The sequence below is a fragment of the Mytilus californianus genome, unplaced genomic scaffold (genome assembly GCF_021869535.1).
Source record: "Mytilus californianus isolate M0D057914Y unplaced genomic scaffold, xbMytCali1.0.p SCAF_1, whole genome shotgun sequence".
Classification (NCBI taxonomy): domain Eukaryota; kingdom Metazoa; phylum Mollusca; class Bivalvia; order Mytilida; family Mytilidae; genus Mytilus; species Mytilus californianus.
Window position 1 is genome coordinate 20,607,157 of NW_026262581.1, and position 15,271 is coordinate 20,622,427.

The following is a 15,271-nucleotide window of genomic DNA, read 5'->3' on the forward strand; positions in this document are numbered from 1 at the left end:
TAGAAGCATTTTTCAAAATTTCTATTTTTTTTTTAACTCTTTGTAATAGCAGGCCATATTTAATAGCAGTTGCAGTGGTGAACCATCATTCCTGAGGACCTTTATAAAGGTAATATTTCAACAAGAAGATGGAGTCACTCTTCATCCCTCCTTGTAATGCAATCCTACATTGAAAACAAGAGTGCATACGCTGAAATGTATCGACGGCTTTACTGACCATTGATTTTATGTTGAAATTCTTTCAGAATAAAGGTTTTACTACAAGTATCACACAAATTAAACATTTCTAAAGATCCAGGACAATAAGGTCAAGGTCAGATAAAAATTGTCAGACAGACATGTACATGTAGACACGTCTCATTGGCACTCATACCACATCTTCTTATATCTACATCTTACAATCATTCCATACATCAAATACAGTTGACCTAGTGCTTATGGTAATTGAAAAACAGACCAAAACACAAAAACATAACATTGACGAATAAACCATGAAAATGAGGTCAAGGTCAGATGAAACCTGATAGCCTGATATGTATCCCTTACAATCATTCCATACATCACATATAGTTGACCTTCTGCTTATAGTATCTAAGATACCACCTAATTATGTAACTTTAAGCTTGATCACTGATCCATGAAATGACATTGAGGTCAGGTGAACCCTGTCTGACGGACATGTAGACATTGCAAGGAACCTATATACCAAATATAGTTACCCAGTATCCTATTACTCATAATAAGTGAGAAATATATATGACAAAAAAACTGCTATTTTTTTTCAAGCAGTCACTGAATTATGAAAATGAGGTCAAGGACAATGGACATATGACAGATGGAGACTTCGTAACATGGCAATGATTTACTAAATTTTCCCGAAATTAGTCTGAGTCTTTATTGATAATGAAACAAAGAACAAAGTGACCTAACTTTGACAAAAAATGATCTAATATTTTATCAAGGCATCTTTATGAACTCAATAATGATGGGAGTTCAGCCAATATCATAATACCTGTAATGTTAGCAGCATTTGGTCCAAGACAACAATCTTTATACACACGATCACATGGACCACCAAATTCCTCATTTCTCAACAAATTACAGTCACTACCCATGGTCCTGGCTGTAATACCAACCCTGCAGCAGTGACAGCATTCCTTCAATAAAAAATTCAAATGTTTATTTGATTAAACATATATCGTATCCTGAATCAATAACTTTAATTCAATTACTGGGCAAGCAGGCTAAAACTGAAGAAACAATAATATATTAAGGACACTTGAGGGTCTGGACCAGGGATCCTTATCACTGTATTCTTTGATTTTTTTTTCATTTTCTCTATTTTTGGCCCGTTATTCTCTATTTATTGTATTTTAGAACCCTGTTATTCTATTCTTTACTTATTTTTACCTATTTTTCTCTTTTCTATATTTTTTCACTGTTATTTTTTTTACACTGTACCACTGTATACTCCAAGTACAGCAGTGTCAATGTTCTGACTTCATGCATAATAGTTTTTCACATGGATCTGTCTCAAACGCAATTTCACCACATCTTCTTGTTTTCATATAATGAGATCATATTATCAATAAAATTTGTACATTCACTTATTGAATAAAATTAATTCAAAATTAAAAGTATGAAATTTTATTCATATAGTTTAAATATACAAGGGTTTCAAAAAGGTTTTGTATAGTACATTTTCCTTATGAAGAATTGATAAAAAAAAATTTGTTTAGTTTACCATTAAAAGCATTTTCAATTAAAAAAAAATAAGCATAAATGAGTATTTGTGTTGAACTGTAAAGTTTTAGTTGAATAGTCGATTCATACCTTGTATTGCTCTGACCCAAAAACATCATCCCTGATAGCACAGAAACTGTTTTCAGATGCATCTTTTTTGCCATCCTCACATTGTGTACGATGCTTCTGTTTCATGCAACATACTTCTAGCAAAGAACGACAACTCCGCTGATCATCTTGGTGTACATTTTCTACAGCACTGGGATAATTGTCACAACGACTGCTCTTTGATGCCCACTGGGTACCTACCACACAGCACCGGACTAAGAGATTTGTATCCACAGCACCTAAAATGAAAGAGGTGTCCTTACGACTCCTTTATTAGGTATAACTTATAATATATAAAATATATATTTTAAGACGTATGAAATTTCTCACAGCTTTAAGGTTAGAACATGTAATAGATTACTCCCTTTCAGAAGAAGAACTTTCCATACCTTGGTTTTAGTGTCTCTAAACTACTTTTTTTTATATTTTCATACTGTTTATTGTTTTCTAAAGTTTTCTTTTTCCCGTTTCCTGAGATAATTCTTACAAGAAAGGGGGAGTAATCATGGATGTCAACTATTGCAAAATTTCAGCAAGAAATTGAATGAAAAGGAGTAGTGGCTAAGTCCCTTATTTAACACAAAAGTTAGTGCAAATTAAAAAGTTTCCATACATATTCTTAACTTTGTCATAACTACACTAAGGTACAAAGTGTTCAGAAAATTAAAACAAATTTCACAGTTAATTAGTTACCATGGCAACAAACCATGACGACATTTGTATTTTATGTAATTTTTTTTGTATTTTTCCTTGTTTAACATCCACTTTTAAGTATATATTAGCTTGGAAAAGTATGTGGGCACCCAAGAAACAACTTTGTATTTGGTAGTATTATGTAAATAGTTATAATGAAGCTTCTCTTAAATTATTTCGTTGTATCTCGGCTGCGCACAATATTTCCACAAAGGAAATAACAACTGAAAACTGCATAATTTCAGCTGTGTTCTTCATTTTTATGAATTTGGTGTATATTATGAAGTAATTGAGATGTCATAACATCAAAAATCTTCTGTAATTCATTTATATTTCTTAATTTTATGCATTTCCAAACATTATGTGCATAATTGAAATAGTTCTTAAATACTTTATTTTCTTGGGCCAAAACCAGCCCTTAATGCCCTACTATTTTAGCAATTATATCTACCTGCAGTAAAAAAAAAGTTTAGAAATAAAAATAGCATACAATCTAATACTTACCTTCAGAAATTCCAAAATGCACACTCACAACTAAAAGTACAAAATATAAGAACATTTTCCAAAGTATCTAAAAATAAAATCTTTCAAAATTTAAGAGAAATGAAAGTTTTAAGATGTGTATTCCTCCCTCTATCTATCCCTACTTAATTTCCACTTATGATAGTGTAATTAAAGTTGAAACACAAGACAAGTATACTGTACAGGGTTAACATAGGGGTAATTATAGATTATTTGATATCCTAATTGTCTTATGTGATAAATTAATTATCATTATCAAATAATGAAAGTTCATTAATAAAATGTCTGAGCCTTGGACAAAAATAGATCTATCTAGGACAAAGACATTTTTTTTCAATTTGAAACTGATATATGCAATCTGCACAGAAAAGAAATAAAATCTTTATGTTAAACAATTAATTGCCAAAAATTCCAATTTAATTTTCATATTTGCTATTTAAAAAACTTAATCATCAGAAATTAAGAAAAAACAAAAAAAACTTGTAAAATGAGAAAATTAATAGTATAAATGATAAATGCAATGAAAAAGAATTTGATTTGATATTAGACATTTTTTTAAATACTGAAGTAGTTTCCCTAGGGTGCCCCTGGATTATTTCCCATGTTGAGTAGCTATACTTCAATAATATCAGACACCTTATGACAAATGTCCACTCCATGTGGCAGACACCTTTTAATGGTAATTAAAAATTTCCTACCTCAATTCCATTGTTATATACTGGCTCTTTACCTAACAATCAAACTAATCTCTAATTAAATAAAAGACATTTTTGTTCAGCAAATTTTACAATCTATACAGCTTATTGCATAAATATGTTAATTAATTTACCAGACACAAACTTTGGAATTATCGTGTTATATTTGAATTCTAACATTCCAAGAAGAAAAGCTCCAAAAATGCAAAACTCATCTAGTAAATGTAAAATCAAAGTAATATAAGAGAGAATTAATATAAACATTTTATTTCTTAAAATTACTGTAATTTCAAAATGTGTTTGCTTCTATTTCACGTTAAAAAAAATACCAAATTTTACTTTATTTTTCTCCAGTTTAAAATAACCAATCAAGCAAAGATAATAAAACACAAAATTAATAAATTGATATCTTTTTATATATATCTATATTTGGGTTAAAGTCAGTACTATGTGTAATTAACCAACTTTACCACCAAAAGGAAGTACTTCACTTTATATGAAGTGGTTCTATATTATTATTGTTGAGTGTTCCGATAGCATCAAACAGATTAGGAGTAAAATTTGTGAGAATGTAAAAATTTGCCCTCTTGAGATTTTATTTATTTTAATAAAATATTCAGTGCGTCATTTTCAATCTAATAGTGCGACTTAATCCACCATTTTTTTCTTTTTGAGTCATTACAGTAGACACCATAATTTCATAACTAATTTTCATGCAAATGACAATCTCAAAAAAAGGTATTAAAAAGATAACTGCCTATGTTAAACAGCACAACTGAGGAAGAAATAAAAGTTCACCCGAAGTCATGTTGTCTTTAGCAGTCACCAGTTTTAAAGGCTACTGTGGATTAATTTATTATTTGAGTGTTGAGGAAAGATTGTATGTTCATGGATTTTTGATTTCATGGTTTTTCCAAAGTCTGCATACAAGCTTATAGAAAATTTGTACTTCGTTGAATATTTAAATTCATGGTTCATCTTAACCGAAATAATCCATGAAAATAAGTATCCAAAGAATAATAATGAATTCACAGTATATTATATACTTCATAGAACTCACCAGTTTCACAAAAAGCTGGTTAACAGCTGAATGGCTTCTGGTACAATATCAGTGGAATACCATGTATTCATTATCCCTGAATCAGGTTCTCCACAAAATAAATATTTTAATTTAATTGATAGCTGAAATAAATAAAATTAACATTTTAGTTATTTCTTTATCAACACATTGACAGCCACAATATATGACTTGATAGCAAGTAAAACAAGTAAAAAAATGTAACTTTGTCATGGAGTTTTCTTTATCAATATGGAAATATGGTGCAGTATTCAAAACATGAACTATGTATGTTTATTAATTGACCAGTTTCTTTATCCAATTTTTACCATTAACTCCAGTTAAATTTATTAATTACATGTAATGACTTTGTACAAATTTGAGCTTGACATATTATCAACACTTCTTTGTTGCTGAAGAATGTGTAATGACCACTACATGTCTTCTGGTGCTGTTTTTTTTTACGTATACACCACATCTGCTCTATTTCATATTAATCTGTATTACATATCATGGGTAAATTGCTTCTTGATATATATATTTCCCTTAGGGTTAACTACAAAACTCGGTGTTCATGGTAGTTTATCAATTGATATAGTACCTGGTCCAAACCACTTTCCCAACTTCATTTGAATAATGCAGTTCTACAATATACCTTAAAGCTTTTTGTCCTCCATTAATGGCCATCACAGACGTTCCCGTAGAATTTTGACATCATAAGAAAAAATATCTGATGCAACAATGCAAAAGTAATTGTCACATGACATCAGTACTTCAAGGGTCGCAAAATCACCAGTCAAGTGTCGAAGATTCCAAATTAGCCATAAGGTACCTTTAAAACCTTTCTTTCCCATACAGTCCAAGTAAAATTGTAACTACTAACAGTAATACTGGCTTTAGACAATGCACACTTAACAAAAACTAATTGACTTTCTATATTGTAAATGTCCAGTGGGCAACATTACAGGCATGTTTATGGCTAGAAAAAAAATCAATAAATTAAAATAAATTAAAGGAATGGACTTCATTTAATACAGATAAATAAGATGAACTGATAGTCGTCAAGTTGTTCAGAAATAAATTGGATGAAGGGACAGCTAATTCTATTTTATACTTGAAAATAACATCACAAGAACCTTTTCAAAAATATCTCATATGACAACCTATTAATCGTCAACCAGTATATTCACAGTATATCTACCTTTAGCGCAAGCGAATTAATACACTAAATTACCTGTTCTGCGTCACGCCCACCTCATTTATATGACCAGGTAAACTCAATTTGCGACAGTTAAACCCATGTTTTACGTAGGCCAAGCTTAAAATACAATACGGTTATCTCTATTCTAATGCAAAATGAACAAAATAGTCCATTTTAGTGTAAAACTTCATAAAACAAAAATTCTGCGAAATGATGTTTATCGTCTTTGGCAACTTAAGAAGGTGACGTCATATGTATGCTTCTGCAGTCAAAAATAAACACTGGGCGTTTTTTCAGGCTTCTTGTACGCCTCATGATATAATAAACTGTTAACCCATAGATATGTCTCGCCTATTTGTTATCTTGAAAATGCAAATGTTGAAATTAAAATAGCAATACTTTAACATGTAAGTTATGCAAATATTCAAAGTCAATGAACCATGACTGAAGGTACAGGGCTAAACAATCTCCATGGAAATGAGATGTGCCAATGCTAATACAACTGCAAACCAAATATTATAAGTCTTTCCCTTAGCTTTAAACAAACCTAAACACAAACATAAACTTGTAAACTATGTAAAAGTTTCAAAGTCAATAAACCATAATTAGGGGGTGGGATTATATAATCTCCATGGAAATGAAACTTGCAAATGCCAATACATTTGCATACCGAATATCATTGCCTTAACATTAGTGGTTCATCTAAAACTGACCTAATCACAAACTTATACAAGTAAACTAAGCAAAAGTTTCAAAGTCAATAGACCATGACTGAGGGGTAAGGACCAAATATTCTCCATGGAAATGAGATGTGCCAATGCTTATACAACTGCATACCAAATATCATTGACCTACCACTAGTGGTTCCATATAAACTGACCTAATCACAAACTAATACATGTAAACTAAGCAAAGTTTCAAAGTCAATAGACCTTGACTGAGGAGGCGGTGCCAAATAATCTCCATGGTAATGAGATGTGCCAATGCTAATACAACTGCATACCAAATATCCTTGACCTACCACTAGTGGTTCACAATGAACTAGACCTAATCACAAACTAATACATTGTTGACGCCGACGCTGGAAACAGCATACCTATGTCTCGCTTTTTGACTCCGTCAAGGCAACACAATAAAATTAGATAGAAAGAACATTTTTAGGTGAAAAATGTCAGTTTTTTATATTTATTATTGAATAATATAATATTATTAATAATAATTATATGGGGGATCAAAACAAAACAGCCAAAAACAGTATCGTGTGTATAGGGCTTTCACATTTGACAAAATCACTTGTTTGTCCTATTAGAATCGAAATAATTCATGGAGGTCGTAAATTTGTTTTTATCTAACCATGGATTGGGCATTTACATTCAATAATTTCATCCCGAGCTATAATCATCTTCATCATCAACCCTTGTTCAGTTCACATGGAGCTAGCTATCCAAAGATTTGGTGCCTATAGTTAAACGGTGCTATGAAAAACCATTCTTCATATTCATAATCAGGGGTTCAAAAATTTTGTTACAGTTAACTAGCCCAGGACTTATTTGCAGCAGGATTTTACTAGCCCTGTTGGAAGAACTGCTAGCCCATCAAAACTGACCTGCTAGCCCGAGAATGCCTTACAAATCAAGAGTTTGCTGCATAATTACAAAGTGGGTGTCCCTTGTTTTGAAGGCGGCATTATACACTGTATTTAATATTTTTTGTTGACCTGCTTTTTATTCTGTTGGTAAAGAAACAGTGGTGCTTATCCTAACTTAGTTGTTCCCACATACAAAGCAGACTTTTTTTTGGCGTGCTCGGGAAAATAACGGCAATATTCTCTGTTTTTGTCATCAGCAACACGGCCAACCTTGCCCAAGGGTATTATTCTTTCCGGGACACTATAAATTTTCCTTTTTGCTTTTCCCGATCGTATTTGACATTTTTTGGGGGATGAATTGTCAGTCTCATTACCCCCTTCATCTACAATTTTTTTGTTTTAAAACTGACGAAGTTCCTGAGGTGCGAAATATTTGGTTGCATGGATTGGTTTCGTGCTCAAGAGCTGTCCCAACAAGACAGGTCAATACCGATCAATACATCATACCCCCAGTACCGTTAATTGAAAATCTCGGCATAAGAAATGTACAAACCCCCCCCGTACTGAGAAATCGATATTAAAAGTACGAGAATTGCGATCAATACATGATACAGGGTCACCCAGAGTTATTTGTTCTATTTTTAAAATATGTACAACAGGACCTGTACAAACCAGTTCAAATTCTTGGAATCCTGGATGACGTAATTCAATCTCATTGGCTAAGATAGAAAAGTGATGAAGGGATTTTCCACTTTCTATTTTGGAAATGCCAAAAATATTTTGTTACTAGTCCGTCGGGCATATTGTGTTTAAAGTTTTAATTGGCTGAGGCGTAAATGCTCTAGTCCCAGGCGTCGGGCTAGTGGATTTTTTAACCCCTGATTATTGGATCCAACAAGGGTCAAAAGAAATCAGAAAATCAATACACAACAGATACAATATCTGAATATACAAAAAAAATACTAGGTGTTATTTGTTTTATTCTGTATAGGATTAACAATAATTTCACATTATGTAATAACTTTAAAATAGTGCATGTACATTACTATAAAAATAATTCTGTTTGGTCAGTTTTTGGTACAAATAATCAATATAAATACATAATGTATCAATTAGACATGCATACATTAGATAATTTTCCAATGAAACCATACAATATTTATCACAACCTTGATTAAACATTTGCAATGATATAAAAGAACAATGAGTAAATGAAATTGCACATTTGGGGATACATGAAAGGCATAAAGACACAAACTCAATAAATATATGAAGCTTTTTTACAGTATTGAATGGACAAACATATGCAAGTTCATTTCGCTTAATACAATGAGTAAAATGTCCAAAGTTTATCAAATACATGTCCTTTGTTTACATGTTCATAATGTGATCTGACAGGCTTAAATACATTTAGACACTTTTATTAATAATTGTTTCTTATTATAGGTGTTGTACATCGACCTTTGGTCTTTTTAAAATAAAAAAACATGTACTTCTGATTATGCATGATCACAGTCATACATCAACCTTCCTTCTTTTCTGTACATTATTGTAATCATCTGCAATGTAAAAAAAAAAACAGAAGTTGAATTCCATATTTGCTGTGTAGTTCGTCATTTCCTGGAAAGCATTTGTTTTTTTAATTTCTGTTCATGCATGACAACAAACGTGGACAAAAATTAACTTTTTCTTTTATTCTTCTCAAGTCATTTAATAAAATTATTTCACTTTACTAAGAATTTTTTTTTTTATTTTATTCTAAGGATGTGAAAACTGTGGTTATGTGGATACAAATAACATCTTAAAATCTTAAAGAAACTTTGAATCCAATATCATGTGAAAACTTTGTAAGGATTGGTGAAAGCAATTCTGAGCTAGAGTAAAACTTGCATGCAACAACATACCATATATGTAAATATTCAGTCTTCCCTACTAAGAGTAACTAGAACTGTGAGTAAAATCATAAAAGGATACCCCTGCACCTCACACTAATCGTATAATAAGTAATTAGTTCAATTATCTCCCCTGAAACACATTAGACCAGTATTATATTCCTTTATGCACATTCTTAAGTAGTGTTCTACAACTGTATATAGTTTCATCAATATCTTCAAGCCCTTAAGAATGAGTTGTGCTTACGAGAGAATATTAATTGAAGTAATGAAATTGGATCACTCCCCTTTACATTGATATTCCTCCATGAACATACTCCAGTAATTTCCTACAATATACTGAGGTATGTCCAGTGCACGATGTAGTGATGATATCGCCGTTATTGTCAACTTCGTTCATGATTTATACCTGCTCGCAACATTGTCTTACTTGTTGTCTACATCGTTGATATCGCCAACATCGTTCTTCTTGCTGTCTACATCGTCCCCTTTCCTGTCTACATCGTTGACATTGTCGACATCGTGATGTTGACAACATCGTGACGACATCTTCTACATCGTCCCCCTTTCCTGTCTACATCGTTGACATCGCCGACATCGTGACGACATCGTCTACATCGTCCCCCTTTTCTGTCTACATCGTTGACATCGCCGACATCGTGATGTTGACAACATCGTGATGACATTGTCTACATCGTTTTTCTTGCTGTCTAAATCGGCGATGTTGACAACATCGTGACAACATAGTCTACATCGTCCCCCTTTCCTGTCTATATCTTTGACATCGCCTACATCGTTATTTTTAAATAAAGAAGTGTTTAGTTTATCAATTTCAATTTCAAATAATGTATTTATATTACGCCTGTGTCGATGTTCTTAATAGTAGAACTTATTTGGACAGTTTTTTATTGTTTGCAAATCTCTATCCTTCTCCTCCTCCTCCTTCTCGTCCTCCTCAACATCTTTGCGATGTTGACATTATAGATTACGTTGTTATACAGTGTTTTGACATTGTTTTTTTCGCGATGTCGGCAATGCCAACCATGCAGAGACAAGATGATGAAAGGATATCGACAAAGTAGTACAACACAATGTCGACATCGTTTTATTCAAAATTAACAATTTTAACACGAGTAATGTGTTAGCCATATCGGCAATGTCAACGATGTAGACAAGAGTATGAAACGATATCGACAACGTTGTACAACATCGTGTCGACATTGTCTACTTCGCGAAATCGTCAAAGTCAAAGATGTAGACAAGAGTATGAAACGATATCGACAACGTTGTACAACATCGTGTCGACATTGTCTATTTTGCGATATCGTCAAAGTCAACGATGTAGACAAGAGTATGAAACGATATCGACAACTTTGTACAATATTGTGTCGACATTGTCTACTTCGCGATATCGTCAATGTCAACGATGTAGATTAGAGTATGAAACGATATCGACAACATTGTACAATATTGTGTCACCATTGCCTACTTTGCGATGTCGACAATATCGGTACTACTTTGTACACTGGACATGAATGAATATACTGTGTAAATATCAATCCAACAGCTTAGGAGGAGTTCTGTTTACAAGCCAATTGGACAACCAGACAGGGTGATTCCTAAATACCCCGTAAAAAAAGTTTGCATGAGGTATAAAAATGGAGAACAAATTTCAAAACAATTCCATATTCCATATTCTAAGATGCATAACTTCAATTTGAGTATACACATTCCTAAACTTATACAAATCAAGTCTGACAATTTGAGGAAAAAATTGTTTCCAAAATAAATACCAATTTTTCTTTATTAAACTATCAACAATTCACCTTATGCACTTTTGCACTGCAGAAACCAACAAAAACCTTTTCCAATAGACATGAAACCTATCATAAACACAGAATTGAAACTGTCCAAAATTCGGTTGATTATTGATGTATTAACCTTTGGTTATAGGAAAGGTTTTTTTTTCTAACATGAACAAGTTATGGAAAAAAAGAAAAAGAAAAGGGAGATAATTAACATGAAAAGCCGGTGATAGACAAGAAATGATTGTAACAGGATGCTGTTACGAAGACTCCCAAACGAAGCTCCCATAATTCGAAATTTCCAGTGTCGCCTGACATTGGACAAAGTCCAGTGAAAATTGGTTTGGTCCAGTAAAGTATATGCATTAGTGATGCCTGAGGACTAACCCTGTATATCATTCAAATCATCTTGGCATGACAAACCAGAATATATATGGTTTAGGGGTGGGGATCTCGACCATTTACAAGATACTAGAACATTGGGGGTGGGGGGAACCCCTGGGGACTGACCCTATACATCATTCAAATGTTCGAGACACGACGAACAGGAATATATATGGTTAAGGGGTGGGGATCTCAACCATTTACAAGATATTAGAACATTGGGGGTGGGGGGAACCCCTGGGGACTGACCGTATACGTCATTCAAATGTTCGAGACATGATGAACAGGAATAAATATGGTTTAGGGGTGGGGATCTCGACCATTTACAAGATATTAGAACTTTCTCAAATGGCAGGGGGTCGGGATGACCCCTGGGGACTAACCCTGTATATCATTCAAACCATCATAGCATGACAAACCAGAATATATATGGTTTAGGGGTGGGGATCTTGACCACTTACAAGATATTAGAACTTTCTTAAATGGCAGGGGGTGGGGGTGACCTCTGGGGACTAACCCTGTATTTCATTTGATGTGCTTTATCATGACAAACCAGAATATATATGGTTTAGGGGTGGGGATCTGGACCATTTACAAGATATTAGAACTTTCTCAAATGGCAGGGGTCGGGATGACCCCTGGGGACTAACCCTGTATATCATTTGATGTGCTTTATCATGACAAACCAGAATATATATGGTTTAGGGGTGGGGATCTCGACCATTTACAAGATATTAGAACTTTCTCAAATGGCAGGGGGTCGGGATGACCCCTGGGGACTAACCCTGTATATCATTCAAACCATCATAGCATGACAAACCAGAATATATATGGTTTAGGGGTGGGGATCTCGACCATTTACAAGATATTAGAACTTTCTCAAATGGCAGGGGGTCGGGATGACCCCTGGGGACTAACCCTATATTTCATTTAATGTGCTTTATCATTTAGAACATTTTCAATTAAAAAGATTGTGTCTATCACAAACGGTTTTCAATTTATAATCATTTGAAAATTTAAAAAAATAAAATCCCATAGGGTTCTATAGTAAAACCCTCCTTTCTTTTTGCCCCTCAAAGTACCCCTTTATAAACCCCAATGCACAAACAAAACCCTGATTGCACCACTAGACATGTTAGTCTAGCATATTGTGAATCCCTAAGTTAATCTGACAAGCGGTTTTGGAGAACGGGTGCGGACAAGTTCAAATTTAAAAGCGGCGGAAGAGGAAGAAGAAGAAGAAGAAGAATAATAATAATAATAATAATAATAAGAACTGAGCAAAACCAATAAATCTTCCCAAACTTCGTTTGGGAGACTTAAAAAACCAGAAAGGGAGATAATCAACACGAAAAGCAAACCAGAAAGGGAGGTAATCTACTATCAGCCTACCATTAACTGACACTTTCCTAACAGCCACAGAACCTTTGGTTACAGGAAAATGGTTATTGAGAGTATTTTCTCTGATAGGTGTTTTAGACATAGGGATGGATGTCCTACTTCTTTCCTGTTTTTCCTGCACATGCTTCTGTGAGGGGTCGATATTCTCTATATCCATTGACTGGTTCCATACTGTGTCTTCTGAAAAGTTTTGAAAATTTCTTCATTGAAAAGATATCTATTTGAGAATTTTGTATATTATCAAGAGTCAATGAGTTTAAACAAGAAACTTTATTGTACTTTTACCGAAAAACATAATTTATAACGTACAAAGTCACACTTTTTTTTTACTAAAAAATGCTATTTTGAGGGTACATAATTTCATGGTTTTGTCGTTAGTTCCTACGAAAGTAACTAAAAATTTGTATTTTGTCGAGAATATAAATTCATATTTCAATTTGTGGTTTACAACTTTCAACAAAATCTATGAAAACATGTTTTTTTCAGAAGATTAGGATGTTGGTGCTGTCTGTTGTTCTATCCAATATTTTTAGTAGTTCCTGTTATCACTTTTTATCATGTATTATCAAATATTCTATTTCAAGTCATATCGTTTAGTTATTTCACACAAAAGAAACAAGTCAATAAGAACCTAAAAAAATATTTGAACTGACAGCTCTATATATATTAATTCCTCTCAAATTCTAATCCTATTATTTACCAAAAGTTCCTTCCTCTATAAGTTCTGGTGGAGTCTCCACATTTACATTGCTTTTTTCTCCAAGTGAACCTGGTCTCGAACTTCCACTTAATACAGGACCTCTGGACCTCAATCCTGGCTTTGGACTAGATGTATGCATAGGTGGACCAAGTCCTAAGGCTGGAGTAGATGATGCTATTGGTGGTCCTAATAAAAATGTTAAAATTATATTTTCATCAATCAAATTCAATAATAAATTATATCTGAAATAATTTGCTATTTTCAATTGTACATTTTCCCTTTGATCTTATTGCCTAATATTTTCTTCGATCACAGACAGGATGTGATAGTAGAAAGTACAAGGCAATGATGTCATGTGACAATGCAGCAACTTCATGCTTTTCATGTCCGTATCAAATTAAACAGTCATTCTCCATCCATCGTTCTTATTATTATACATACACGGTTATTCTATTCAAGTTTTCTTAAATAATAGTTCTCCCATCAGCAAATAGAAATGTTTCTAACAAGTGATATTAATATGACCAACTTAACACATCTAAATACTGAAATGTGCATCCCAAAATTGGTAAATTTAAAAAAAAAAAAAACATTTTTGTTACTGTCTTTAGTTTTTTACCTAGATTAGTAATGGCTGTTTGGTCCTGTTGTTTTTGCTGTAATTTTTGTTGGAATTCTATCTGCTTCTGTCGCTGCCTCATTAATCTTTCATATTTAGCTTTTTCATCTTCACCTTTGGCATCTTTAATATCTTTCCTATGTACAATTTTCAAAAAAGTCATTCTTAAAACAATTGTAAGAAATTGAAATCGATTTTGCCTGGGTTTAATGCTGTTGTTTTCTTATTGTAAAATGAATCATAAAGATTTGTCTTTCGTTTAATTTGTATTTGTATTTTTATCCTTTTTCTTGTGTCAAAACAATATATTAACACATACATTTGTAAGAACTGTTTTCACAAGTGCCAAAATTTGACCACCCAATTTTTAACTTCCTTCATCAAAATATTAGTAAAAATTAGATCAACCAGAATGGAACAATCAACAAGCAATACTGTAATGTAAAATATAATAACTACATGAAAAAAATAATCTTAATAATATTCCAGTGAAACTTGAGACATTGGGTCAAAATTGCAAATTGGCATATAATTTTAAAAGTTCACATCATAGTGAACATGTGGACTTAGTTTCAAGTTGATGTGATTACAACTTCCTGGTAAACTATCTTAACCAGAAAACTTCAACCTGGGACAGACAAATGGACTGATGCACAGACCAAAAAAAAGAATCTCTCCTACGATAGAGAAAAAAATCTACAAAATGCAAATATGGCTAAAACCATCTGCTGACTCCTTATAGGAATATTAAACGTAGACAAAAAGGGGTTATACTTGTTCAAATAAATTGTATGTACTCACTGGTACAGGTAACTTATTTTGTAGGTAGAGTTATCTTGATACTTTTCATAGTTTTCTTCTTT

At 32.8% G+C, this 15,271-nt stretch overlaps 1 protein-coding gene across 1 annotated transcript in view; it reads right to left on the reverse strand.

Moving 5' to 3' along the window:
- Positions 1-15,271, reverse strand: part of LOC127716129 (fibulin-2-like) — a 58,083-nt gene that overhangs the window by 26,189 nt on the left and 16,623 nt on the right. The window contains exons 8-12 of the mRNA XM_052222581.1: positions 14,409-14,545; positions 13,790-13,975; positions 13,050-13,269; positions 1,834-2,119; positions 1,013-1,157 (exon numbers count right to left, since the gene is read on the reverse strand). Coding sequence (XP_052078541.1) covers positions 1,013-1,157; positions 1,834-2,119; positions 13,050-13,269; positions 13,790-13,975; positions 14,409-14,545 — 974 coding nt within the window. The remainder of the gene's footprint in view (positions 1-1,012; positions 1,158-1,833; positions 2,120-13,049; positions 13,270-13,789; positions 13,976-14,408; positions 14,546-15,271) is intronic.